This window comes from Neopelma chrysocephalum, unplaced genomic scaffold, assembly GCF_003984885.1.
Source record: "Neopelma chrysocephalum unplaced genomic scaffold, ASM398488v2 Primary Assembly neopelma1_66, whole genome shotgun sequence".
NCBI lineage: Eukaryota > Metazoa > Chordata > Aves > Passeriformes > Pipridae > Neopelma > Neopelma chrysocephalum.
The window spans coordinates 91,455-115,803 of NW_020897725.1; the positions used below are offsets into that span (position 1 = coordinate 91,455).

General features: G+C 41.7%; 1 protein-coding gene across 1 annotated transcript in view; it reads right to left on the reverse strand.

The window, feature by feature from the left end:
* Positions 1–2,587: 2,587 nt before the first annotated feature.
* Positions 2,588–24,349, reverse strand: part of SYBU (syntabulin) — a 39,896-nt gene continuing 18,134 nt past the window's right edge. Inside the window, exons 4-7 of the mRNA XM_027684332.1 lie at positions 9,572–9,674; positions 6,946–7,149; positions 5,830–5,979; positions 2,588–4,672 (exon numbers count right to left, since the gene is read on the reverse strand). Of these exons, the coding sequence (XP_027540133.1) occupies positions 3,571–4,672; positions 5,830–5,979; positions 6,946–7,149; positions 9,572–9,674 (1,559 nt within the window). The 3' untranslated portion in view covers positions 2,588–3,570. The remainder of the gene's footprint in view (positions 4,673–5,829; positions 5,980–6,945; positions 7,150–9,571; positions 9,675–24,349) is intronic.

Below are 24,349 nucleotides of genomic sequence, written 5' to 3' on the forward strand. Positions count from 1 at the left end.
TCCACGGTAACAACCCATGCGTTGTTATCTGTTTCATCTTTTGCTTGTGCTCTCTCTTCTTTCCTTCTTCCTACATCTTGATTTTTATCCTCAACAAACATGAGAATACTTTTGGTAAACTTATTGTGAGGCTGCTGTGCTGTCTTTTCCATTGGTTTGATTTCCTTGAGGGATCCTGTACACCCACTGTGTACACTCGTTTTCTTTTCCTCCTGCTGCCATAGGTTCTTCCTTTTCTCTCTCTTTCCACATTACCCATTTTATGATTCTGTGAAGGGTACAGGTGAATCTCTGGTGGTGAGGGGGTTACTGCCTGAGTCTCAGCTTTCAGCAGCTTAGGGGTATGTTGGGTACCTCTTGAGATGCATATTAAAGAAAGGCTTTTTTTTGTTCCTGGGTTAGAAAGAAAATGTTTATTGGGATTATAAATAGGCATCCCTTCAGCCTGGGAAGGAGCTGACTTGGTTCCTGTGCTATAAGCCTGAATTCAATAACACATCTGCTATTTTACCCTTAACCTGTGTGCTGCATGTCCTCCCCACCTGGACATTTTGAGATAAGACTTCTGGTGGAAACAGGTGTGGGTATGAGCATCTTCTAAACTCCGAAAAAAGCATGGGAGTTTTTATTGAACTGCTTGGAGGCTGATGTCCTCTCCTAGCTGCTGTGTACAACACCAGCGGGATCTAGGTGAGACATGACTAAGACTAAAGTGTAATATTAGAGAGGAAAAAAATTAGGATGTTGTGTTTTTAACAATTGGCATATCCTCTATGGATTGTGGAACAAAGCCCAGTTTCCCTGAAGTCTGGGACTGGAGCATTTATTATGGTACTTCAGGCCTCTTCTTACAAAGGGCTCCTTGAGCTGTCTACATCCCTGAAGTTGGAGGAAGAAAGGTGGAGGTTTGGATGCGAGCTGAATTTTGGATAGAGATCAGAGCAAGGACTTTTTACCAGGAATGCTGGGAATTCTGTCACCTCTTGCTGAGTGTAGTTAAATGCCTTATGAGAGCTGAGCAGACTGAAAGATATTTAAAGACGGAAAGAAGCTTTGATGTTATGCTGGTGTTAGTCTTATGTCTTAAACAGCGCATTTAAAAACACTTAAAACCATTTAAAAACACTACTGCTAAATGTAGCCTGCCCCAAACATGGTTTGAAATTAGTTTGGCCTATTGACATTTTTAAGTGTAGGTTTGTGCTGCTTTGTTGCCTCTTGCTGCAAAAGAAACCCACGTAGTTGCAGGTGGATGCATCTCCTAGAACTGAAGATTACTTTTTCCTCTGAATTATGCTCCATTTCACAATCCCTCAAAGTGAAGATCACTTAAACAATAGTGTCAGTAAAAGAGAAATCCAACATTGTAACATCACGTATAAAATACTGCTCTCTTGGCCTTGCACAGACATACTTTGAAGTAGGAATAATAAGGCATTTTCTGTAATATGTTTCAGTCCCAAGAGGAGATATCTAGGAATTAAAAAATTCCATGGTTGTGTAACATTTACATTAATCCCTCTAACTATTAATTTTTATTCTAAGTCCATATAATTTAAAAGCTTTTGAAAGTGACCTTTGAGCAGTATCCATTGCAGCAGTGTCACAAGGCAAGCCAGCTGGCTGCAGGCACCCAAGATGGGAGAGCATGGAAGAGGAAGTTACGGCAAAGCAAGCACGATGCTCTCATGTCCATCTCTGTGAACTCTTGGGGACTGACTATTTACATCAAATTATCTGTTAGATTTCTCTTCCTTAATTAATGTAATGCTTAATTAAGCCTCTGGAATCTCTGTTGCAAACACATAATAATTTACAACCCAGGCATCACAGAGACATGAAAGGTGCCCAAGTTGCCTGTGTGTCAGTGCATATCACCCTCTTGAGTGTTGCAAATGCTCCCTGTACACTGGCCAATTAATTATACTCCTCCCTTGTGGATAACTCCCTTCCCAAAAGCTGCAGAGCAATGTATGGCAATGTCAGGCTTCACTGGACCCCTTCTGCTCTGGGTTGTACAGGGAGATACTACCCTTGTTTTGCTGAAGGGGAAAACGGGAGGCCAGTGAGGTTTAAATAGCCAGAGGTGGTGTTGAAAGCTTGGCTGGAGCCAGGGAAACCGCACTGTTTCATCTGTTGGGTAGTGTTCCTCTGATCTCAGGTTTTGGGCATGGAGAATAGTTTGATGGTCACAGTGTGCACACTGAGACTGCATGACTGTCAGCTGGGTTAAATGAGGCCTCCTGGACCTCTGTTAAATGCCAGAAAGACTGATATTGTCCTGGGATTGCCGCAATGAGAAGTTCCAGGTTTCTGGCTGATCGCTTTGGGTTAAAGATTAGGTCACATCTGTGAATGCAGCCTCGGGTGGCAGAGGGTGTGGTGTATGCATCTACAGACTGACTGGAGCCTTTAATGAGCCTGGCTGAGTGCTTACACTTGGAGCTGTACTCAGGTTTCCTCAGTCTAACTCTGTTTCACTGTTACAGGACCTGATAGAGTACTTCCTCCAGCTCAGGCTGTACCTGACAACTCAGCTGGGATGGGCTATTTTCTTATATCTTTGCTACAGTAAAACTCTCACACGTTTGACATTTCTATCATGCTTTACTGAATTTGTGATTATAAAGATAATTTACAATTAAGCAATTAAATAAACAATAAGTTAAAACACAATACATTTATACATAGTATTTCAAAGGGCTCAAAAGACTATCCGGTTCCAATACATTAAGACTTTAAAACAACATTAAGAGTCAAAGTGTATCCACGCCTATACTTATCATTGTAACAAGTGTGAAGACTCCCAACAGTGTACACTTTTGGTTACAGTCCCTGTATATGCACAAGACCAGTGAAATGCTCAAGCAATTGCACGATTGAGAAGAGCACTACACGAGACAGGCACAAACAATGTGCTGGAAGCTGCCTGGGGAATACGAGTTTTACCTCTAAGCGGAATTGACACTTGGAACAACAAATGGAAAGCGCTAGCATGCTTTCAGGAGCACAGGTGTGATACCTTACGGAGTCTCCATGTCACTTACTTAACACTGTAGTTTCACAGATGTTTCAGGTTAGTGCTGTCTAGAGAAATACCCCACCCTTCTCTGGCCATTTGTCCCCATGCACATCTCACGCCATCCTTGAGCCAGTGCGAAGTGCTCGTACATTTGCTGAGTGAACCATCCAGGGAAAGTGACTGAGCTTAATGCTAACTCAGCAATCGGACATAAAAGAGCACTAGCTATAGCTCCTGATTTCCCTGGTCATGTTCACTGTGCAGATGCACTGGCACAACAAAGACACCAGCACAGGGGAGGGATCCGTGCCTGGGTGCAGGAGGAGTATTTCCGTAAGCAGCAGTACTGTTGAAAACATCTGTTAAAAACATCTTCATCTTTTTTATTTTGAAACAAGGAACATGTTTCTGAAGTGATTTATAGTGCAAATCAAATAGTCAAAAGCAAAATGATGGACTCTGCCAGAATATACAGTAACTTTTTATAATCTATTTCATCTCTCTTTCTCTCTGCCATAGCCAGTTGGTGCCCAGGGACAGAGTAGACTTTAGGTTTTGATATTGAAGGGTGTTCGGCGTAAAGAGTGCAGGGCCACCAGGCAGCAACCACGAAGCAATGCTCCAATATTGTAAATAGGATCTGTTCCTCCTCTCTGAGTACTCAAAGCCCACACAATAGTTGGTACAACAGGGGCTGCTACAGCCAGAATATCTCCAAGGAGACTGCTGCTCCAGTATCTCTTCTTTATTCCTGTATTGACATACTCAAAGCCTTCATCATCATGAGGTTCTGTAAAATCAAGTTCTTTCATGAAACGATTTTCGTTAACTCCGTGCTCCACCTTTCTGCATGGAGACTCCATAGGAGACAAAAGGATGGCAGAATTGGGATCACTTGGAGTTAAGTCCACTATGATACCAGAATCACTGAAGCTTTCAAGAGAAAATTCACCCAATTCCTTCAGTGAAGAAGGTGGGCTTAGAGGGCGGGTGTCTTGAGCTCTGAAGATGTTTTGAATGAGCTGCTCCACATCTAGGCTATATGGCACCACGTCAGTCTGGATGGCCTGCTCCACCATCATGTTGTTGCTTTTCTCTGCCTCCTGGCAGTAAGTTAGTTTTCCATCCAGAACGATTTCAAGCATTTCTTTAGTTACAGAAGCACTGAAGGGAGCTGGATCACTCAACTCGGAGGTTGTGGTGGTCAAACTCTCTCCAGGTGAGTCAGTCCCATGAGCTCTGTCCTCACTAAGAAGCAGCTCACTGTCTGCCACTTCCTCCAGAGCTTGTTCCTCTGTGATGAGGCTGTCTGGCACGGTGGCACACAATGCTAATGGCTTCCCCTCTGAGTCGCACGTGTATTCCAGGCACTGCTCATCCCTCACAGAGTGGTTTTGAGCAATCTCCATGCTCTGCAGCAAAGATTCCAGTTTCTTGTTTTGAATGTTTATGTCTATGAAGTATTTCTGAATTTTTTTGTCTTTCTCAGCCAAGCTGTTTTTCATGGTTTCAATAACCTGCTTGAGTTGTTTAATTTCACTTCTTGCTTCCTTTAAGGCGAGCTCTGCCTCCACACGATTGCACTCTTCCTCAATCCAGTCTTCCCTCATCCGTCCCAGCTGAGCTTTAAGCTCTTCTATTTCTGTTTCCCTATAGCAAAATAAAAATGTTGTAACACTTCTGCTGACTGATCAGTTGAAGTCAACATGAGGCTTCATCACACAGGCATGGCTATGCTGCAGAGATGCTCCAAAAAGGAAGGAAATTCCTCCACATGCTATTTGCAGCCACCTCTGAGAGAGCCAAGACATGCTGGTTGATTGCTAATTGGTGTCACTGGCCTTGCCACACAACCTACAGCCTTGTGGGCTGTGCTACATCTCAGACATTTTGAGGCACAGGTGGTCACCTCTAGGTCAGGTCTAACCAGTGCAGTGCTTAACATCTCACCTACTGCCTCGCCCTAGAGGAAATGGGAAACAGCTGCCTGGACTCATCCACCATGCCTGCCAGCAGCTTTTCAGGTACAGCCAGAGCCAATGCTGGCCTCACACAGCCAGGTGGGTCATGGCTGCAGGCATCTGGCTTGCTTTTCCCAGCATGGAGCCAGAGCCTGCTGCAAGCAAGTGGGGTGTAGGAGCCCCTATCTGAGTTGCAGCCTTTGCAGATGCTGAGGTGGACCATGGGATCCTGGGGACTCTGTCTTGGGCCTCCATTCAAACAGCTCTTTGTACCCCCTTGGATTGTCTGTGCTGGAGAGCCAGTTCTCAGAGTGCAGTTTTTGTGAAAGAGACAACATCTGTTGCTGTGTAATGCACATTGTCACTTCTTTGTCAACATCTATACAAAAGGTTATTGTTAAAAATTCAGTATATAAGAGACAAAAATACAAGTGGGCACACTGGTTTGGGTGTGAGTTTTTCTTTCACTGGGGAGAAGGGGAACATTTGCAGTCATATTTCACTGAGAGAGGCAGAACAGGACACTAAGGTAATATATGCTGGCAAGTAGAAACTTGTTCTATGTATAAAAGGCCTCAGTGCTAAATCAGACTTGTAAAAAGTTATCCTTTAAAAATATTCAATTATGAAAGTTCCAAAAAGGGAAAAGAGACAGCTATATTTATAACTAAACTGCTTGGTATGAAACTTGAAACACCTGAAAACAACCTAATCATAATGATCATATTTCAAATTTCTTAATGGAAACTTTCTGTGATCAAGAAATGAGTAAAAACATTCAGGATTCCCACCCCCAAATGTTCCCAAATAAATCTTTCTGACACTGATTTCTGAAGTGAAGTTTACCTTTCTTTAAGTTTGTTCTCAGATTCTTTCAGCTTGGTTTTCAAATGCCGTACTGCCACTTCTTTCTGCTGCAGAGGAGTCAAATACTGCTCTGGATTTTGTGGTTTAATGCTGTGATTGTCACCACAAGAATTGTATCTCCCTGATCGCCTGAAAAAAAACCCAAACAAACCATCACATAACATCACTCCTACAGTTCTTAAGTCTTGGCAGAAAGAAAAACATCCCATTGACTGACAAATGCAAAGCTTGACTCATCTGGGGCTTCTCAGTGTCCATACAAGTGACTCCTCAGGCAAATCAAATTACTTGAATAAACAGCAGATTTGAGGCTATAGCGGAAAATGTACCATATATGTACTTGGTTTCAGTGTCATTACATCAAATAAGACTTTAAAATACCTAGCCATCCCTTCACCCAAAATAGATGGTGTGTCCAAGAGCAGGCAGCCCGGCCACTGGCAAGGGCACCCAGCTGCAGACACGGCCAGGAGAGGCAGCGCAAGGAGTTCAGCTCTGCACAGGAGTTAAGAAGCTGAGCATGCTGAAACCTACATTCATCCCATCTAGCTTTAGGTGTGCATCTGACGTGCTTGGCTGTTAAGTTGTCTGATAGAGAGACTGAGGGAAGCAGCAGCAGCATGGTGGCAATTTCTTCTCTGTAATACGTGTCACGTGCTCTGGCAGGTATCTGTGCTCTTTCCTGTACAGGAAACTGCACTCCTTAGGGAGGCAGGCTGAATTTTCACCCAAGTGTATCATATTTCCTGTACTACCCCACCCAACTCTCTTCAAAGTAAAAGAACCCTACAGCAAAAGAACCAGTAAATTCTCATGAGAACTGACAACATGAAAACGCATGAAGTAGCCTTGAAGTGAAAACCAACTGCAAAGGGCTTTGACTTACAGTAAACTTGAATTTTACAGTGGTGAAACAATAAAGCTTTTACATGGTATGGAACACCCTCTTGGCTCTCAAGCCAGCAATAAGAGGAGTCACACCTATGGTGAGGAACAAGGTCACCTGCGCAACAACTCCTACAGCTGATCCCACACTACAGTGCAGAGAGGGTAAGTCAGCGCGATGAACACCGGGAGGCTGAAATACAGACTTACCTCATCACTGGGCTGCTGTCACTTCCTTTGTATGAGCCTGAGTTGCTGCTGCTGGCTGAAGAAGCCCTGTAACTCTGATGGATATTAGCAGGATTCAGATGGGTTTTGCACAGTGTTGATGAAGGGTCCTTTCCATGGGAAGCAGGTGGGCTGGCTCCAGACTTGTAGGATAAGGATCCGTTATTCCGACCATAAGGGCCACGACTGGAAGAGAACCGAAATGGTGAAAGCATTATCCTCATCACACAACCCATTATATGTCTCATTTTACACACAAAGTTCTCTAAACGCTAAACCAGAGAAATAAGTGAGTGGCCGGAAGGAAATAAAGTCCTGATGTTATCAGGCAATGCATGTTCTTTCACTGACTGAGGTGGTCTCAGTCTGAATTATGTGATCTAGGGAGACCTCAGCCATTTTCTCATTTCTCTGTGGACAGCACAGTTCCCAGTGACTCTGTCAGATCGTCCATGTTCCCTGAATCTCCTTTAAGTAATGAGAGGCCTGTGGTCTGGACTAATGCCAAAAGAACCACACTTCAGCTTTCCCTGGCCAGGCCTGTGGAGTGGTGCCTGCATGTGGAGGACTGCTCTAAGGCTGCTTTCATGCTCCTCGGCAAGCAGCCTGAGGGATCACAGCGTGCAGTGAAAACAGATTTTGTTTGGGCCACTGTTCTTTTCTGCCTTTGGCATACTGGGTGCTTCATCTGTCATGGTCAGCTATTCATTTGCTTAGATATAGTTTGAACCCCACAGAGAGCAGGCTGAAATAGTATTAAAATAGACAATAGGAAGCACAGCCTTTTCTTTCTTTTACCCAGTTTTTCTCATAAATATCTACCTTCCTTTTCCCACTCTTTATTAAATAATCTATCAACTGTGTTTGCTTGAAATGAGTTGGTATCCTCACTGCCTGACAGCTGCCCAAGGGCTGGAGCACTCTGAGGACAGCTTCCCAGGATGTATTACTCTCCTGCCTCCTTGATTTGTCATCCTGCACTACTACACTGCTTCCTTCATTCTCCGTGGAAGTTTTTCTTCTAAATGGTAATTAAAGGGCAGGTTAAAAAAAAAACAACAACAAAACCCCTAAAAAACAAAAAAAAACCCCAAAAAACAGAAAAAGTTAAATCCATTCAGCAAGAGAAGACTTGAACATAAAAATTTAAATACCACAGAACTATGAAGCAACATCTCTTCTTTAAATTGTTTCACTTGGTTTCCTTCCTTCTCTGCAAATGGAACAGTTTATAAGGAACAGATGGTTGAGTGGCTGCTGTGAACCTTCATCACACTGCTGTGGTTTGGGTGATTTTATAATTATTTTACTATGAAATGCAGGACTGTGGTTTGTGACAACACTGAAATGTTTCATAGTGAGTTAAGTCAAATAGTTAAAAAAGAACATATTGCAAAGGAGATATCTCTTTCTACTTTATACAGTGTATCATCAGCTCTGGTGTGCAGAACTTGCACAGGCTGCTTAACATAGCAATGTATCTGAAGGAGCCTTATTACAGAGGACTTCTGTCCAATGAAGTAGGTCAGTATGCTCTAATTTAAAGTTATATTAAAATGCACAGTAGTATATGAAATGATATATAATCTTACTGAAAGTAAGGTGATTAATCTTACTGAGAGTAAGGTGATTTTAGGGCTTCAGATTATACTTAGTACCATTTTTTCCCACAGCCAGTAACTTTACTTTGAGATGTAATCGAGAGAGAGTAAGTAATGTTTATTTTTTTAGCAGTCTCATGATACAGATAGGAAACCACTCATTAAGCATCATTCTGACAATCTCTGTATGCTGGGGCACATTGCAACCTTGAAGAGGTCTGTGGGACTCAAGCATACGGGTATCCTGCTGCCGGTCCCAGGCTGCCTGCCAGCTCTTTCACAAAGGGCAGGAAACCAGTCCTGTCAATTTGAACTCTTTCCTCCTACTCCGCAAAATATAACCAGCAGGGATTGCGTGGGTAGAACACAATGTGTGCTGCTCCATCCCAATGCCCCTGTATTCGCAAGCTGTCTGAATTTGCCATTCACACACGACAGGGAGAAATCTTACAGAAATCTTTCATGAAAAGTTCATTTAGAAGCATGATTTTTTAAAAAAACTTGCATATAGTTGTGGTTTTCTAAAGGTTGGGCAAGGGTATTTCAGAAAAAAAACCCCAACAACCCAACAAGAGACCATCAAAAGCAATATTGTCTACTTCTTCCTACAAAAAATGAGATCATGCTCTGGAAGGGTGTATGCCAAGCTGATAATTTATGACAGAGATAAAACAAAGTGATAAGACCAAAAGGTTTAGGTTAACTGGCTACAAGTACTGCTATTAACTAACATAAACCCAGTTGCTCTCTCCTCCACTGCAGCCAATGCCTTTTCTGCCTTCCTATACTTGTTATGAATAAACAAAAAAACCCCAACAGTCGGCTGATCTGGCATACAGACAATTTTTGTGCACCAAATACAGAATTCTGTTTTCTTTCTTATTTCACAGTTCTCATCAGTGTGCTACCCAAGAGCCTAGTCCTACCCTGATTGTTTTAAAATGCAAGACCTTACACAGTAGTCTATCTTCATACTGGCAATATTCAGGAAAAATTGCTTTGCTTACTTGCGAGAAAAAGAAGATCTTTTGCTTCCAGCAGCAGACATATGGACTTCAGGTGCTGAAATACTGCCCGTGCTGCTTGAAGAGCTAAAATCAGCTTCACTGCCTGGAAAGGAAAAGGGAAGAGTAAAAACATGATGGAAATTATAACTCAGATTGTTTTCAAAATAACAGTGAATTACAAGCATCCTTCCTTTGTCTGTTCTGGGTGAATTTCAGAAGTTGCATGGATTTTCAAACATCCCTGAGGACAAGCACTGGATTTGTTCCAGATTTTCAGTATTTCTTCAGAACTGACAATTCAACAAGAACAGAAGAAACATTTGGACACAAAACCCTCACGCTACAGAAGCCATTTTAGGACTCGGATAGGAACACTTGTTGTGACAACCTGTTTGTTTTCTTGCAGCCATCAATAGAAGAATGAGGCTGTTCAAATGGCTCCTTAAGGAGTACAGTGATTAGAAACACACAGTTGTAACTGGATATTTCTCATGCTTTAAACCATACAGAAACACTGCTTCCTGCTTCTATTTTGGTTTCTGAGATGACATACACATACATGTATATAAGTATAAATGTGCATAGGCTAACAGGGTATTCATACATGTATGTATACACACATGCAGGTCTCATGTAGTGCAGAAGCATAATGAGGCAGTTCTAATAACTTTAAAATAATCCAAAATCACATGTAGCTCTCAAGTCCTTCTCAGTTACTAAGTCATCTTTCTGATGACTGATTTTCTATCCATCACAGTTTTTATTTCGCAAGCTCTGGCATATACAAGGAAAACTGCTCTCATTTTGCTAAGGTCAGTAGTAGGTAGATATACTAAGAAAATCTTATTCTCTGGAAAAAAAAAACCAACACCCCAAAGTTAGAATTTTTTTTCCAGTCTGTCACTCAAATGGCAAATGTCCTAAGCCATACCCCAGTATCTTGCTGTAGAGCCACAACAGTGAATGGTTACTTCAGCCGATGGGATGGAAATAACTTTCCAACATCCTTTAAGGAGCTATTCAGGGGGAGCATCTCTCACCTGCGAATTTCTGGGTGCTGTCCCATGCACAAATATCCCCAGACAGCAGCTGCAAACTTACCATTTTTGCTATATTTTCCGTACAGGGGAGATATAGCTGCAGCTACCACCATCCCCACTGTGGCAGATGGACCTTCAAGTGCTCAATCTCTCTCAAATTCTTCGCAGAGCTGATGGTGATGGGCGCATCTTGCACCCCAGAATACCTGGGACTGGGAAAAGGCCTTCAGAGCCTGGCTTCACAGCCTTAAAGAGGCTGAGACAGCCAGCAACCATGCTTACCATCTGGCAACACTCAGCAACTGGCCGTAGGATCAGCCATGTTTGGATTTAATCCAATACTTTCCCTACCTCATCAGGTCCAAGACCAGCCCCCATTTCTCTGTGCCTCTTCATCAGCCCAGCCCAGAATATTCCTCAGCCCAATTTCAAAGTGCTCAGATGCAAAGCTTATCTCTTCAAAAGGGGACCCTGGGGACCCAGCTCTACCACCTCTAACCAGCTCTGTGTCCAGTACAACACCCCCAATAATCAGACCCAAACCATCACAGCTGTAACCAGGTCAGAGCTGCGTACAAATTTGCAAGGGGAGGGAGAGCAGCAAAGCCACTTGGTTTCACAGAATATTTATATCATGTCTACAGATGTAGATGTCAGTGACCCTTTCCTTAGGGAAGCAAAATGATCATGATGTCCAAAGCTGCAACAGAGTTTTCCTGATAAACAAAACATTCCCATCTACGAGACTAAAGTACACTTCAAATAATATCTCAGTACCACACTACACGCCAAACTACTTTTCCAAACAAGGCCTGAGCAGGTAAACATGTCACATGGATGTCGTACCTCTGGAGTTCAGGTCCCCAAAACATTCCTGTGCTTGCAAGACACCAGCACCTTTCCCAAGGCAAGTCCTGGCTGCAGCACAGAGAGCAGGAGCCCCAGCCAAGGCTCATCTCTGGGTAAGTAGATCACATCATAATCAGATCTCGCTATCGAAAGCATTTCAAGGTAGCAAGGCTTAACAGTTGCCTCTCCCTGACCTGCCTGGCTTGGAGCACCAAGAGCTGCAGAAGTTGGCACAGCTGATAAAAGCCACCGGAGCCTGAAAACACAACCACACCAACAGCAGAGCTTTGGAAAGACTGAGCTGCACCTGAGACCATGAACTGTGTCTGCAAAGCACTAACTAACCTTTCTGGCCCCAGTTCTAATAACAGCTACACACAAGCTTAACACTTAGCATAAGAGACTACTTATGTTTAAAATTAGACATGTGGCTATTTATAGGATCTTTGAGAACATTTTATAAGTTAAAGGGGTCACTGCTAGTAATGATTCCAAGTGTGTAAGTGATGTTCAAGCCAATTTTGTGTCTAGCAGTGCTTGACAGCAACGCTATTAGGAATCTTTAAAAAACATTTTCTCCCTTTTGGTAGACATCTCTAAGCAAAACAACATGGCATCTATCCATAAAATATCAATTGCAACATATTGTCCTGCGTAAGTGTAACTTCTGTCTAACAAATATTTTAACAAAAAGGTGAAACTCCTTGTCTAACAGCAATGTGAGCCGGAGCTGAACATGACCTCTCATTCTCCTAACGCCATTCTCCAGGCTGAGAGCTCCCTAAGGATGCCCGTTGACTATACTTGTTACTGACAATGTGATTGCAAAAGCCTCAGAACAGCCCACTAATTCAGCATTAGCCATGAATGAGGCTGACATTTCTCAAAACCACATTGCTTTTTCCTAACTGGGCAGAGCACTTGTTTAGCTCCGATCGGAGACTTTCCTGCTGAGGTCTTACTAACCCTTTCCTGCAAAAGATGCTACAGGTTGAGTCGCCAGCTTCGACGGTGTCTCCTTTGCAATTCATTCATACATATTCTTCCGTGCTGCAGCCACCAATGTCGCAGCGCACAGAGCCTGCCGGCAGCCGAGCCAGCCCGGGATGCGATGCTGGGAAGCCCCTCGCTCCGGCCTCCCCCGCCTGGCAGCGGGCTCCGAGCAGCAGCACGCCCACGCCGCGGCAGCGGAGCTGTGTACTGCGCTGTGCAATGGGAGGGACAACACAAGGATGGCCAACAAAGTACCGTCACATTTTCCAGGATTGCTGCTTGTCGGGAACGAGTATCTGAGAAGCAGGAGTGAAATCCTGTAGTGTCTAGTGCTGTCCCTGCACTTTATTGCCCCATGGGCAGTGGTCCAGAGCCAAGACTGCGCTTCAGGCAGCATCACGCCTTGTGCTGCCTTTTCGTCTCCTCCTGCCCTGACAGCATCGCGACAGTCACGGAGCTCAGTTGACACGGAGGGAGGAGAAGGGAGCTGTGACGAGGCGTGCGGGCAGCGCGGGCCGGCACAACCCAGGCAGAGGCAGGGAGGGCGATGGTGGTCCTGCAGCCGCGTGTGCTCATCTGCGACCACAGCTCAGGGAGCTAACGCTGTCCTGCCGCAGCATAGGAATCCACTGGAAAACCTCCTGAGAGTGCCTCCAGGGCAAATTTCCCCCCTTGCATGTGATGCAATTACAGATTTCGGGGCGGGATGGAGGAGACGGAGAAAGCTGCTTGTGCAAGGGCCAGTACGCCTCCAGCTGGCACTACTGCGTGTTTATCCCACTGGTGCAGGGCAGCCACCACGCCTACGTTTTGGGTGTAGAAAAGCCCCACCTTTAACTCTACCCTCAGCCATAGTGCAAGGACAACGACACAGTACAGTGACTGTATCACACACTGCATTCACAGTTTTTACAGGCAGAACAGATTAGGTACATCAGGCTTACCAGGGCAGTATGCTAGCACAAAAATACCACGTCAAATATGTATATATGTATATAGACACAGTATATACCCTTCTTACACAAGATCACACAATAACCCCACATGCACTCCTGGAGTATGGCATCCCAGTCTTCTATTTCTAGCCATTACAGATGCTTGGAGACTTTGCTGTATGGTCTTCTGGCCACAAAATCTTAAAATTTTGCTTGCACTTTACCATTTAATGTTTTTCCTTCTGTAAGAATAAAGCTCAGACTTTCTTGTGTGCCTTTTGTTGCCCATCTGCCATCAAAATACTAGATTAAGATAAGGTACAAAGGAAAAAATTCAAGCAATATCTGTGACAGGAACACTGACAGCTCATCAGCAGAACTGGATTCCCCAAACTCAGAATGCATATGGGCTTATTAAAATTTTGGGGTTTGTGTATGTCTTTCCTATTTGCAACTTCACCATTGCTTTATAGCTGTCAAAGTATATAAACCACAAAGCTTACCTATTTCTGACTCCATAAACATGACCTCTTTATAGATATATCAGTCTTGAAGCAGGTTTTGCATATAGTCAGTGAAAAAGAGCTGTAAATAAAACAGTGCTGACAGAGACAGCTTGTCCTCAAAATGTAAAGCACTTAAATTTGCTGAATTTTCTTGCCTTCATAAGCACCTTGTTATACAGCAAAGAGACCAGAATAAGCAAACATTTTCACCACTTTGGTGCAGCTACTAGAGGAATAGGTGGCATACTGTCTCCCTAGAGAGCTTTATTTAGAGACCCCAGGGACAGAATTTGGGCCTAATTGCATAAAAAAACACCCAGAAGAATCATTAGAAGCAGCTGGAAAAGTAGAAAGAATTCAGTTGTAATATCTTCTACTGAAAAGACCTGTATTTGTAAGAGATTTGATTTAATTTATCTTGAGATATTTAACTTGCAGCTACATCTCTAGCTCCAATATTTTACAGCATAAGCAGTATATTTCCAGGAAACATTAACACTGCTTTTATTTTTCTATTTAATATGGAGTTGTTTCTGCAAGATTGATTTTGCACACCACAAACAATCTAGGAAAGAAAACCACATGCACTGACGGATGTAAGAAAAAGAAGCTGCAAAGAAGTGATGAAGTCTTGCTTTAGCATTTCAGGCTTTTCTTCAGATGAAACCCTTAAAAATGATCCATTTCAAAGGCAAGGTCTCCTAATGGGAAATGCACTGAATTCACAGTGTCAAGACCATAGATGGGTTCCAGTCCCTGGCCTTTGACTTAGTATTTATTTTACTTCTATATATGAGACTCTTATCTTGGATTTAACTATTATATTTCACACCAAACAGTAACCAGGTAAAAGTAGATGTAACCTTGGGAGCAAGGAACAGGACACAGCTCTCCTCCACGTGGACTGCTTTAATCTTTTCATGACAGAAGCTGCTCCCCCACACTCTGCCTCTGCCTCTATATATTTTCCACTATAATGAGGTCCAGAGTCAGGGGAAGAAGTTGAGGATGCCCAGTAGGTCACATTGGAGGGCACTGAACCCAGATCTTTTCCTCAAGCTCTAACTGCTCAGCTCTGGCACAACACAGCTGGAAAACAGGCAGTCAGACAGGACGTGACGCATAACTTTTGGTTGGCTCTCCATAAATTGTTCAAACCTTCTGGGTGAGGAGATGCAAAAGCAGACAGAAGACTTTAGGGAAGGACTTACACGGATCCTGCTTCCCTGTGTTTGAATCTAAATGTGCTTAAAAAAATTATTATTTATCTTGATTTTTGCTCATCCTTCTTGCTTATGCTTCTTACTTTGGAATGATTGTTATCAAATAATTAAAATTTATCCCATTAAGCAGTTTTCTGATCTCATCTAAGTACTATAGTTTTGGTAGTAATCTGAACCACACTAACGCAAATTATAAGCATTGCAGATCTCAACATGAATAGAGAATGTGATTTAGTACGCTGTGAAACCACAATCAATCAAGCTCTTCTCTCATAACACAGTCACTACAAACTAATTACTGATATTGGCTGAGAGCCATCATGCATATTCTGCATATCACTATGATCTGGGCTTGTGTTTTTCCTAATTGTTTTTAATTCACGGATTTGTGGAGCAGCCACAAGCGGATGTTGTAACAGACAAAGAGCATTACAAGGTGGAGTTTTTTGATGCTTTATGTATCTAAAGGAGATTCTTCATGTAGAAATCAACCTCACCTAATTATTTTTTTCATGCTTCTATATGCTCTTTGAGCCATTCCAACACCACCTTAAAAATGGTTCCCATAAATTTACTCTTCTCAGCCTGAAGTGACCTTTGTTAGGGGGAACATATGCTCATGCAGCAGAAGGGAACAATCTGGAGAACTTATCTTCATGGTCAAACAAAAAGGTTCTTTGTTATCAGAGGTGGAAGGATGCTGCTTTCCTACACCAACCTCAATACAAACATTGAGACTGGAGGTTCAAAAAGTATAGTGAGAGTTGTATAACATGACACTCAACTTGCATTCAACAGTTTTATAAAATATATTTGTAAATCAAGCGAAAGACAAGTATTTTTTATAAGCAAGCATGTAGTGTCACCTTGGGAGATTTTTTTGTGTACCTGGCAGTACTATTTGGTCTGTTTGAAGGGAAATGGATCGGTTGGTCAGAAGTATTTTTAGAAACTGGAAAATATCATCTCTGGCAGGGATGACTTAGCAGTACACAGAAAGGCAGAAAACTTCATCACAGACTGGGAAAAGATCCCAGCCCTCCCATCACATGGGTGGCAGAAGTTTAGCAAAGGGCTTTCAGAGGCCCCTTCAACACACATCCTAAATCTGGTTCCCATGCATAAGGAGGAGAGAAGCTGTCTGGGACACAGCAATGAGCTGCACAGGCACACGTGCACAGCATATATGCAAATGCATGAAATCACATGCTAAACCCGATTCAACTGAAAACTTTTGCACAGTCACCCTTAATACAAGACATATGGCTTTCATTATAATGTGCATAAAACATTTTAAATCAGTTTGACATGTTTTCAACTGGCAAGAAAAAAACACTGGAAGGATAAATATATCTGGGAGGTAACTGACTAAACAACCCTGCAGTCCCAGAATGAAAAGCAAAATTTGTCATAAGCTAATCAAATATTTACTGATTATAAAAAACTATTAAAGTTCAAGTGTCATCTATAGAAAAGAACAGTAAAACCTAACCCAGTATATTGACTGGTTGCCTAAATTATATTTTTTACAGTAACAAAGCCAAGGTAGGTCTGAAGGCAATGCATTTCAAGATATGACTGCTGTCATTTGCTGCTTTTTCCCCCCCAACAGCACTCTTACTGTTAAGAAGCACAAATGACAGACAAGAAGCCTGTGCTTTTTCAGCTTATTAATCCTTGTGGGTTTGTGGTCAAACTGTATTCCACCAGCTCTAGCAAACAGTCACAGCCTGGCCAGATTTCAAAAGTCAACAGCTTCCTATTATTTACAGAATTTCAGAAGGGTAGAACACAGACCTGTAATGAAGTGCTTCAGCATGGAAGCAAGACAAGGCTTGTAATATTAATAAAATATGAAACAAGTTTGCCAGAATTTTCTTTTCTTTTAAATACATTTTATGTAACAGTATATCTAAGATACACTGTCAGAAAGTACGTTTATTATTTAGTTATGTCACATTAAAGGCAATACATTTCAGGCTCCTTGGGGAAGTGATGTTCACCTTGCAGTGGCTAGAGACTGAATGTATGAAAGGAGGCAGGTCTCCAGCTCCCAGGGGAATTGTGGAAGCGGCACTCTCCCTAACTGCCATCTCAACTCAGACACACGTCCCACCAGTCTCAATCAACAAAGATTCTCAGCTCTGCTAAACTCTTGTTTCTGGGCATGCCTAGAAACAGGTCAGCTTTAAAAGTGCCGAACAATTTGGTGTCTCTTACTAAAGACCAGGGTGGGTGTTTCACACTACACCACATAAATCAGGTTCCACACAAAACAAGTTCAAGGAAAGCTCTTTTATGCTGTCTGCTTTGCTGGGGAAAGAAAGGATCCACCTGGGATTCTTAGAGACAGAATTTAGCTTTGAAATAAAGGAGGAGGCTGCACACCATCTCCCCATCACGCCCCCAGGAACTGCATCCAGTAATAAGAACTTGATAAAGAGATGCAGTTCTAGTCGTTTCAGTTTATCATGCCCTTCTTCTTCAGCTCCTCAGTAAAACCACTCAGTTTGGAATGTATGTCTTCATTAACCCCTCCTACATGGGTGATATCCAAACAGGCCTGAATTTCCCGCAGCTCCCATCTCCATCAGGAGAGCCCCACTCAACGCCTGCACACAACACATCCGAGAAAACTAAGCTGTGCCATCTAAAATTTTGGGATAAGTTGGACAACCTCTATCTAGTTCTTCTTCTGGCTGTAGTGAAGATATCTAAACCACGGCTTCATCAGGATTTAGATGTATCTAGGTACATAAAAGCAAGTGAAATACCACTGCTTAAACTGGCCAAGAGTTCAAAATTATGAATATCTTCAAAGACCTGATAAGTTGTTTATGACTGATCTTCCACTTTGGAGCCCAATCACCACCTACTCACACGATGTCTTTATAGCACAGTGAAATCATATAATGACTAAAGACATTCCCTTAGCTTTCCACGCCTATGTATAAATACAGATATATAAACACAAGGAATATATAGGCTAATTCTCTCAATATTGCTCAAAAAGTATTTAAAGTAATGACTCTGAGGGAAACAAATATTTTAGGTAGTAATTTGGTCACAATAAAACAAAGATCTGAGAACACTGAAACTATTTGAAGTCAAACATGCGCAGAAAATGGAAAACCACTACTTTCTGTTTGAAATGATGCTTTAATTATAAAACTAAGAAATTTCTTTATTCTTTTAAATAGGCAGTAAAAACATAAAAAAACCTCCCCAAAAATTCAAAATATTTTAGATTGAATATGGTCTTTGTTCAGTCTGAAATGAAGATTTTCTTTAATGTTTTGATTTGGCAGCAACCCTCAAATCAGTTATTTACATGGCTCCTCTTTGAACACAGTAAGATATCAGACAAAAAAGCAATAGGGAATGTAAGGGAAAATAGAAAAGGAAATAATCTATCAATTCTTGAGTAAACATTGCTCAGAAAACAGTTTAATTCCCAGGATTCTCATTAAAAAGGCATTAATAACATGGAGGAATTCCAAAAAAGGTCAACAATAATGATAACAGTATTACAGGGCACTGTTTATGAAGAGAGATTAAGAGAATGCAATTTGTGCATTCTAAGATAAAAATGAACACTGGCAACATGGTTTATCATGGAAGGAGGAACGTAGCAAGAAAATTGTAACAAAAACTATGTAACAGCAACACAGGCTTCTGGCTGCAATACATGTTACTTCGTGAAAAATTACTTGAAATAAAAAGTGATGGTGGGTGGGAGTTGTGCATAGTAAAATGTATCTGGAGTAGGTTCAGAATACTTTAACTGGAGAATCAGGAAGCTGTTTTAAACATTGGCATAAATAATACAGATTGTAATTTAAAAGCAGAGCACAAAAAACCTCTCCTAAGGGAAGATACATAATGGCCTCTTTTGTATGCACAGTATTTCTTTCTGTGGAGGTGAAGTGGGCTGAAACCCACAGAAAACAGCCAGAAGGAGCAGAAAATTCACTACAGTAAATATAGAAATTGCAAAGCATGTTCTATCTTGACCTTACACACATTTTAAAATAAATACTTCAGAGTGTGCAGTGTGTACAGCATTGGTTTCTCCATTTTGGCTCATATTCTACTCTGGATAAGCAGAAGAGGAAAAAAACCAACAAAACCCCAAACCTGCTTGACCATACAAAAAGGTTTTTTCTAATACTAAAGAAGACAAACTATTGCCATCTTCCATACCTCCTTCAAGCCTGACCTCTAAACCCCTGGGTTCTTCTTATGCCAGGCCCTCAGCCACCTCTTCCCAATGCAGGAGCACGTCTCCACAAGCCCCATGAGACCTTAATCTCTATCAAAAGGCATTTGGATCTAAAAGATGTATTGTCTGGCAGGGATCTCATCTTGTGCAGCATCCCAGGCATTCCCTGCAGAAGTCCCATATCCACATCCCCTACTCACTCTGATTTGCAGTTAGAGCCGTGGCTCTCTCCTGGACCAAGTGCCAGGCTAAGCTCGAGGCTGCAGGCATCCTCAGGCAAGAATCTCCCTTTAACAGTGGCTGTCCCACTTTCTGTATGTCTGGAGCAGTATCAGGACGATTAATGGGCCAGGGAGGGAGAGACAAAAGAGTTACGGTGTGCCTGCTGGGAACTCGGCTTCAAACCACCAGTAAAAAAGTAACTAAATTAAAATGGAACAGCTTCCCTGGGAGCAGACACCCTGCATCCCCTTAGCCTGCCCAGCAGCCCTGTATTAGGGCACTCCTCTTCTTTGTGCTAAAGCCCATCCCCAAAAAGACACACAAGTCTAAATATAAGTGTCTTTTTCCTTTACTGAACTAAGTAACAAGACCTTCTCTAATTTATTCATTTATTTTTATTTTATAACAAAGGAGTTAATATGTAACTGCAGAATATTTGTGTCCAAGACCCTGAATTGCAGGTGGCCTGTGCCACCGGCCCACATCTGGGCAGGCCACTATGTAGGACAGGTAGGACTCAGGCTTTCACTTTTTACTTGCCAATTCCTCCTTTGCAACATGCTGGCTTCCTTTTTGGATCCTCCGTTTTTGCTGAGATATCTGGGCACTTGCTGCAGCTACGAGTCTTCTGAACAAAAAGAGAGATATGTCTAGAGAGGCCACAGCCCAACCACTAATTGCGTATGTCTCTACCAAGCACCATCCATAATAATTTTTTAGAAGGGGGTGGATTATAAAATTTGTGACACAGAATTAAAATATTGTTTCTCCATGCCACTTTAACAGGAAATGGCAGATTTCAGTTAAATACTATAAAACAAAGTCAAATCATTACTTGTAGCTGTTATTTTGCTTATTCATGTTTGAAATAAATATTTGGCTATTTGAACATGTTTTCCACATCAATTCAAGCAAATTTGTTTAAATTCAAAGTTTAAATTGACAATATATATGAACACAAACTAAAAAAGTAGTACTATGCTAATAATTTTAACCTACCTTTCTAAGCATCTTTTGCTGAAAATATTTATATTCTTGTTATATTCCAGTATTATCTTTCAGAAGTTACTGAGTGCTTGTTTCACTTCAGTGCCATTTAGTTAGCTTATGCCCTAAGAACACTTTATTCCCGTGAATCCATAGTGCAAAATGAGATACAGAATCTCCCTGTGCAATGCTAGGCAGCTTGGGCAGCAGTCCTCAGAAACAGAACAAACAGAGAGTGCCTAAGGTCATCAGGGATGACCTTAGAAGAGGAAAGGGCATCTAATTAGACCTACTTGAAGATCCATGCATGATTGTCAAGCACAAACTTTCTCCCACAACTGAATATCTAAGAATGACTTTCCTTTCCATTAAAAAAAAAAAAACAACACCAAAAAGAAAGAAAGAACCAAGGAGAACTAAAAGCCACAGAGACTGTGCCTGCCTTCAGTAAAGGCTAACAGCAGAATTGTTGGAGATGTGATGAGAACATGGGAGATAGGGGTAGGATTCACCTGACTAAATGTGGATGTCTCTAATGTAGACACTCATGTCCAAGCCAACCTTGGTCCTATTTTTAGGCCACAGAAAGTTAGTCACCATAACCAGTGAATCCTGAAGTAAATGCTTAAATATTTGGCCAGAAAGACCATGCACCAGATTCACTGGTTTAATTTGTTCTACCTCCTTTAAAACACAAGAGTACCTTAGTGCACTCATGCAGGAAGAGATAATTATCACTACATTACAGATTGGGAATTGAGGTCAAATAAATTACAGGCCATCTCTGCTCTATTCAGCTTGGCTAAAGACCATGAATTCACATCTTCCTCACCTCCAAAACAGCTCCTGTGACACTCAGAAGGGAAATGGCAGATTCAACTCTTAAAGCTGTTCCATGTCATTTGAGCAATGGGACCAGTCACTTGGACCAGAGAGTCACCCCCATCCACAGCCCACAGCTCCTGAAGGTTGTCTAAGGAGATATGTACATTCAAATTTCACCTCTTCTGAATCACAAAAGCCAAGAGATTTATGCCAGACAGAGAAGCTCCAACGGGATCTACTGGCTGCACCGGGTCCGTTGACCCAACTAGAAGGAAATATTCAAAACTGCCATGAGGACCCAGACATTCTTAAGTATGCTGGGGAGGCTGGGCTTTGCAAATGGTAGACCCCCAGCAGCACATCCCCCACCACCATCCCCCAGACCTCACAGGCTGGCCACTTTCCAGACCTCACAGCACTGACTGCTACAGCCACCAAACCTCCACAGGGTGACACCCCTCTGGGCTCAACTCCAGCACAAAAGCTATGAGGACGGCATGGGCTTGAACTAAGACATGGCATCCTTGCTCCTGGAGGATGAGATATGCATGTGCCTCCCCCCCAGAGCACAGCCTGGTCCTCTGGGACCCGTGGAACCAAGGCCTTAATAAGTCCCTGCGCTGGCAGGTCAGGTAAACAAATCTACACAGCTCCATAGCAACAGACGTGAAATTAAAGCGGCTCCCACCACTAAAACATGCAGGAGGGCTCAGTGCATACAGAAACACTTTTGTTTAGAAAAATCAGCAGTAGCTATTTTTTGTGGGCCCAAAATGAAAGGTGAAGAGGAGGAAGACAAGCAAAAGTAACTGAGGAAAAGGAATAGGGTTGAAAACTGCAAGAATTGTATTTGTTAGACTCTGTATTAGAAAAGAGCTCAGAAACTTTAGTATCACAAATAAAATTATGAAATGCACATATAAGAAACGGAGAACAGTGTGATTAAAATTGTACAGGAAATAAATGTTGCATTTGTAGGATTTGAGAGTCAGAATGGTTACAGTGGCTGCTATGAGGTGTGGGACAGAAGTGAAGCATTTGAAGCATGTGCCTAAATCTGAGAAAGATGACACATGCTCAAGTGCTTCCTCTCTTTTTATTGCCAAGGTGCTGTCTTAAAAAACAGATCAAAAGCCTTCCAGAAGCACAAGTAATTGACCACTGTGTATCTGCTCTTTGCCAAATACCGAGCTGCTTAAAGATCTAATGCTCAAATATAAAGCTCTCCTCATCTGGTTTAGATTACTCCGGGAACCTGGGCTTTTGCTCTTCCTCTTTTCACTTGCAAGCTTCTCTGCACTCCTCAGAGAATCTATGCTTTACAATAAACATGTTCAGATAAAGAGATTCCTTATTATTAATTCAAATACTTTAAGGGGAGAACTAATAATTGGTCACAGGCAAGATGTTCTATCATTTTCTATCAACTCACTTCATTTGAACCATCTTCAGAACATTTTTTTGTTCCCTGACCATTTATTTAATGTACACTGAACCTGGTGTATCTCATTTCCTAATTTCAGCATTCTTATGCATGTGACACCAGTCACATATTTAAGTAATTGAATATTCCTAGAAATGGAATTTCCCATCTTCACCACTCAGGTAAAGTTATGACTGGTTGCAGCATGGGAACATGGGGTACACTGATTAAATACTGCACTTGTAACCAGATTAAATGTTCTATGACATACCCTTGTTCTTAATTATCCCTCCTCCAGAAAAGGGGCAGTCTTGGAATGTGGGTTATGAAGTACTGCTGTATAAGTCACAGCAGAAAGAGAGACACCAGTCTTCTTGTCACTCTTACCTTTGTGAGATTCTCCTTTTAAAATGAAGAATGCCAATATATTTTAGGGATCAGTCAAGGCAGTTTGCTATCTCCAAATATAGGTTTTCCATTTTCTGTTTTTTTTTTTTAGTTTTGGTTTTTTTTAAACAATCAAACAGTGTGACTGTGTCAGAATACATAGTACACCACTGGCATTTTTAAAACAGTTTCAACATAATAGGTAGATGTACTGGCTAGTAGTTATAAAGAACCATAAATTTCTTTGCATGCCATAGGAACTGTTCAAGTTAGCACATTCTGTAACATGATTTTTGTATTCTGTACTGTTGTTGCTGAACAACAGGGACAACAGTTCTATTATTTTTCCCACTGCTTGCAGAAATTTGGTACAGAGAATGAACAAAAGTCATGAAAATACCAGATACAATGTTCTTGGATAAATGCACCAGTAAAACATGTATTTCTAATATTTTATCAGACTTACCAAGATAAAGTCCTACTTTTGTATCCTTTTGCAATCAGAAAGAAGTTCTTGAGAGTGAAGTTTATTTCCAGAATTACCTCTAAGACAATCCTCTTGCAGAACTTACACACAAACTCATCTGTTTTTCAAGTGAAGCACATACATACATATATATCAGAGCCAGACACTGTTATTTCTTCCCACACTGTCATACTGAAATAAGGGAGTGAGTTGACAAAAGAGCTGTAAAATAATACAGCCAGATGTCAGGAATATAACCTAAATCAGAGCCTTTTTGTTTTGTTTTTAAAATAACTGAAGTGACTGCCTTTAGAATACAGATACATGTAGAAATAGAGTGGCAATATGGATAAACTTATCTTCTAATTTTATACTACAGATTAAGTAGTCACTGTTCTTTGCTTTAACAGAGGACCTCCAGAAATAAATTCCTGGACATTTAGTGTCCTGGGAATCTAATCCTCACACACCAGACATTAAACAAAATTAAAAAAATCAGTAAGAGTATTGCATTTTAACAGCTAGACATTTATAACAGATAATCTGCAGCTAACACCTGCACTTTCTCTCTGATTTGTTTGGCTTATTTAAGATCTAAGGTTAATATTCCCAATCGTCCATGGTAATTTCCCCTGCCTCCTTTTTGATCACTATCAGCTCCAACACTGAATAAAAAAGCACCTGCACCTACTAAATACTA